The sequence below is a fragment of the Lotus japonicus genome, chromosome 3 (assembly GCF_012489685.1).
Source record: "Lotus japonicus ecotype B-129 chromosome 3, LjGifu_v1.2".
Lineage (NCBI taxonomy): Eukaryota > Viridiplantae > Streptophyta > Magnoliopsida > Fabales > Fabaceae > Lotus > Lotus japonicus.
Window position 1 is genome coordinate 8,636,055 of NC_080043.1, and position 5,224 is coordinate 8,641,278.

The 5,224-nt window shown below is 37.6% G+C and overlaps 1 protein-coding gene across 1 annotated transcript; it reads left to right on the forward strand.

Moving 5' to 3' along the window:
- The first annotated feature begins 595 nt into the window (after positions 1–595).
- LOC130749138 (uncharacterized) lies at positions 596–2,082 on the forward strand. Its single transcript, XM_057602431.1, has 2 exons — positions 596–1,334; positions 1,458–2,082. Exons 1-2 carry the CDS (start codon positions 692–694, stop codon positions 1,856–1,858), a joined length of 1,044 nt encoding a protein of 347 aa, XP_057458414.1. The 5' UTR covers positions 596–691; the 3' UTR covers positions 1,859–2,082.
- Positions 2,083–5,224: the final 3,142 nt, after the last annotated feature.

The window sequence follows — 5,224 nt, forward strand, 5'->3', positions numbered from 1 at the left end:
TCAGTAAAATTAATTTTGGGTGAAGAGATGGTGTCGATAATAAAGAGTCAGACTCAAAAACACTTATACAAGATTTACATTTACCTCACTCAAATGAGACTAAATCTGCGACCTATCAGGTACGAGATTCTATCATATCCTACTAGGATAAGTGAATAACCATTTGAATTTGTTAAGTTAACTATTTTTGAAAATTAAATTAATTTTAATTTTTTTTTCTAAAAATAAATTTTAGGTGTACTCACGCACGGCTTTACAACAAGTTTCAAAAGTGACTTTAATCCGAAAAGAAGGACCACAATTAACAATAATTATTTATTCACACCTCAAAATGAGGTGGAATGAGGTGGAAAAAGAGAGAGATAGAAAGAAAAGAAAAAGTAAGAGTGAGAAAGTATAAGATGTGATAGATGATAAGAGGAGAGAGATAGAAATAAAAATTGGTGGAAATGAAGTGTATAAAAAAAGAGGTGTGTATATATCATTACCCCCACAATTAATGCTTTCTCACAGTCTTCACTCTTCATCCAACGGTCGACATCTCATCACACATAAATGAACCCACCACTTCACTAACATTATTTAAGGAGCCTCTTCTCTTCCTTTTAAAACCTCCCAGCACTCAATTCTCACTGGAGAACGGTAACCTCTGGTTCCATACACAAAACCCAAACCAGAAAAATAAAATAAAATGGGTTTCCTCTCTGTGAAAACTGTTCTAATCTCCACTGGTATTTTATCCATGGCTATGGGGTTGAAGCTCACAGTCCCAGTGGTTTCCAATTTCATCTTCACTGAAGCTGCTCCTACATTGTCCACGTTTTTCCTCACGTGCTTCACTCCTCCTTACCTCTACCTCCTTCTCAACTTCATCATCCTCACCATCGTTGCCACCTCCAAGCTCCACAACCACAACAACTCCCCGCCGGACACCGCGCTTCTTCCGACGGAGCCGCTCATCCACGCCGCCGATGTCGCCGCCTACGGTGTTCATATCCCCGCTCCTGAGCCGGTTAAGATCTTAGAAAACTCGCAAATCGACTACAACGGCGAAATGGAGACGACGCCGGTGAAGTTCTCCGGCGGATTTGAAATGGAATACAACGGCGTCGTTTCTGGTGGATACGTGTATGAGGTGGAGGCGAAAACGCATGCAGTTATCGGCGGCGGAGGAGGAGGTAACGGTTTTTCTGTTATCGGCGGCGAGGAGGAGAATCTTGCTCCGATTTTGCAGAGGAAGGAGTCGTTGGAATTCGCGTTTAACGATGAGAACGAGAAACCGCCGGTTTCCGCCAGATTCGGCCACCGGAAAACGGTTAGATCTAGCCCCGAAGGTAGCGTAACCGTTTTTTTTTTCTCTCTTTGATTTTTTGTGAAATTTGAAATTGAGGACAAAGGAATCTGAAATTTGAAATTGAGGACAAATGAAACTGAAATTGATTTGGTGTTTGATGCAGGAGTGACGGTGGTTGCGTTGGGAGTGACGAAACCGAAGAGGCAGGAGACGCTGGAGAGCACGTGGAGGACGATAACGGAGGGGAGAGCGATGCCGTTGACGAGGCACTTGAAGAAATCGGAGACGATGGAGACTCAGCCGCGGCGGAACGCGGCGCCGCTGGCGGATTTGAACGGTCCGGTGATGAAGAAGTCGGAGACGTTCGGCGGCAGGGAGAAGAAGGCGGCGGCGGCTACGACGTCGTCGCCGGGATCCGGTGGGAAGCTGAGGAAGGAATCGTCGCTGAGTCAGGACGAGTTGAACCGGCGAGTTGAAGCGTTCATCAATAAGTTCAACGCGGAGATGAGGTTGCAGAGGCAGGAATCGCTGAGGCAGTACAAGGAGATGGTGAATCGAGTGTAACTGACAATCCAACGGTCACATTTTGCTCTGTTGCCCTCAAATTTTGGGGTTTGAAAAATTAAAGAAGGAAAATTAGTTTAGTTTTTGTATTAAAGTTTTTGGGGGTGTTGTCAATTTTCATAAATTGGATTTTTTTGTTCTTTATTATGTTAATAATTGTGCTTGCTTTTTTAAATAGACAATCTTGTGATTGGTGGAGGAGAAATGCAGAGTAAATTTTGAGATTTGTCTTTTTTTAATTGTTTTATAAGAATAAAAAGATTAGAAATTTAGAGATGTGCTTTTGTTAGTTCATGTCTGCCATGTATGAACTTGGTGACAGGACCACAAATCACTTTTGTTACATACACTAGTTGGTTGATCAAAAACTCAGTTATCCATTTCATTAATATTTAATTAATGTGATAGCTTCTCATTTTCATTTTACATGTAGTAATAAAGATTGCATACATGGAACTTGAAACTGTAACTTAATTCTGTCCTTTTTATCCCTCTTAAGGGTTGCGCTTATATGCATGTGAATAACCTGATAGGGTCAGAATTAGAAAGAGGGGAAGATAGAAGAAAAGAAGAAGGAGAACAGAGGAAGAAGATCTAAACAGAGAAAAATAAGAGACTTTCATAATCATAATCATTCAACATCATCATATGTGTGCACTTGGCCTTAATGTTGTTTATATAGAGAACACACTCCTAACCAATTCATTTACCCAAAGCATATTGAGAATCCAGACCAACCCAACATATGCCAAAATTGCATGAACCTTGTCCTCTACCTGTATTGTTCAAAGTATAGGGTGACCCATAAACCATATTTTTATAACTAATATTCACTTTATATTGTTTACAATATGAGTCTTATTTGCTAAAATTAGTTTGTAGAGAGATTGTTTTAATTTGTGAACCATATTTTTCTTAATTTACGGTAGACAAAACCTAACGTATATATACTTCTAATAATTATTTTCATAAGCTTTCAGTATGTTCTAGTACTCGTTTAACTTAATCATGTCATTTCCTTCGAAAATACTCTTTACTTGTGTTCTAACCAAAAGGGGGACTGCTCAAATCATTGACTATCGGCTATGTTATACGAAAAGTCAACACTGATTTACATAAAGGTGAAGAACTATAGATGCAACAACCTGACTACAAGGTGATCCAAACTCAAGTGTTAAGCTCTACCACAATTAACCATAAGGGGCCAACACCTAAAGAATGTCCTCTTTTCGACAGCGATCTTAACAAAGTTGGCTGCGATCCGCTCCACCTAATTGGACATGTTGCAAAATCGACATCGTTTCGACGCCCATTCATTTGAACCACGCGAGGACGCAAGATCAAGCTTTTCTTCGCATGTGTCCCATCAAAAGTTAGCGGCCCACTAACCAAGGATTGAGCGCGGAGCTCAAAACCCTAGCTACAGTACGCAAATGTACCCTCCTCTGTCCGATCAAACGATATGTCGGAAGATGCAACGAATGACCTCAGAGTCATCAAAACTCGACCCTATTGAAGACAAGATTTAGGAAACTAAATGTAAACACTGTTCTAAATTTCTTGGTTTCTGAATTTTCAAAATGAAGAAGATGGAGGAGTTGATGAGTTTGGAAAGGAAAAATGATTAACTTTCATGAAGAAATTCTTTAGGGATCAAAACATATGTGACATGGTAGCCTACGTGGACTGGTGGTTAGGTAAAAAAAATTGTCGCATAAGCTTTATGACGTTATAAGGATAATTTTAAATCAAACAAACACTTTCAAGGATCAAAAAAGAAAAAGTTTCAACAACCATTTTAAATTCAAGTGTATGAGTTAGGGACCAGAAACATATTTAGCTTTCTCAATACAATGGGAAAAACACATAACATGATATATAATATAATGTGATGTGATAAATATAGAGAAAATTTCGGGTGTATGTGGATGTTAGGGTGTTTAAAATTTGAAGTTGTTAACGAAAAACACAAATTTCCTACTAAATTTATGAGGGGTTGTCTAAATGACCCAAGATAAAAAATGGGTTTAATAACCCAAGTCTAGGTGTTCCAATTGTATTATTACATGTGTCGTTAAAAAATTACAACTCATATTATGTGTCATCATACAATCCAACTCATTTCATTATTCACTTTTTTTCATTAAATTCATTTTATTAAATAATTTATTTATACTTTGAACACATAAATTAGGATAAACTACACAATCAACCTCTTTTTCCCAAAAAAAACCTAAGAACCCTAACCCCAATTTTGAATTTTCAGTTTCAATTTGATAATCATTGGTTGAATGGCCTAAGTGCCATTTTCATTCAATTATGGACAATAAATCAGAAAATGGAGCAACCATCGAATGTGAGGCTGAAGTGAAGCCAAGTCTATCAATGGAAAAATCACAACATGTACTTGGTAACGTAACCAGCAAGTGTATCTATATCGTTAATGGCTCACAATTCATGCCTTCTTCACAGATGCATCCTTCGCCCTTTGATCGAGAGGTGGATGGAATGCACATCCTTTGCAAAAAGTGCAATTTTCATTCAATAGAAAAAAAAAAGCAGCAAACAACATGGACAGTGAAAAGAGGCCATCCATCAATGGTGGAATTTTTGGTCCTAGATTGGAACAGAACATTAAAATTGGGATTAGGGTTCTTAGTTTTTTTTTTTTTTTGAAATGAGGTTGATTGTATAGTTTATCATAGGTTTAAAGTATAAATAAATTATTTAATAAAATGAATTTGATAAAAATATTAAAAAGTTAACAATGGAATGAGTTGGATTTTATGATGACACATGTCACATGGGTTGGATTCTTTTAAAAGACACATGTAATAATATAATTGGAACACCTAAGCTTGGGTTATTTGACCCATTTTTTACCTATGGTCATTTAGACAACCCCAATTTATGAAGATAAATAATATAGAAGAATTTCCTGCTAGACAACTGTAGTTACTAACATTTAAAATGTGACAAAGCTCTTTACTTCACTATCTCGCCACATAGGAGGAATGATGTAGCAATGAGGTTTTGGCCAAGAAGAGAAATTGGATAAAGGCCAAAAGCAGTGATAATTATCTCAAAATATTGAGGATGAATTGAAAACCCGTATATGCAGAAAACTACAAGGTTTGCCTCTTGGCAAGTTGATGATAAAACAGCACACGATCACACTCAGCCACATTCCTTGCTTTGTGGAAGATTAAAGAAGCTTCCGCTTTATACATTGTGACTTGTGAGGTTAGTTCTCTTAGTCATCATAATAAAACACCACACCACACCACACATCATGGCTGTACCCATTATATATAAAAAAAAAAAGACACAATATTAGAGATATATTGAATCGTGCTATGTCATTAA

Coding starts and splice junctions, on each gene's coding strand:
- LOC130749138 (XM_057602431.1), top strand. CDS start 692: ATGGGTTTCCTCTCTGTGAAAACTGTTCTAATCTCCACTGGTATTTTA. Junction 1,335..1,457: donor GGTTAGATCTAGCCCCGAAG/GTAGCGTAACCG, acceptor TGTTTGATGCAG/GAGTGACGGTGGTTGCGTTG.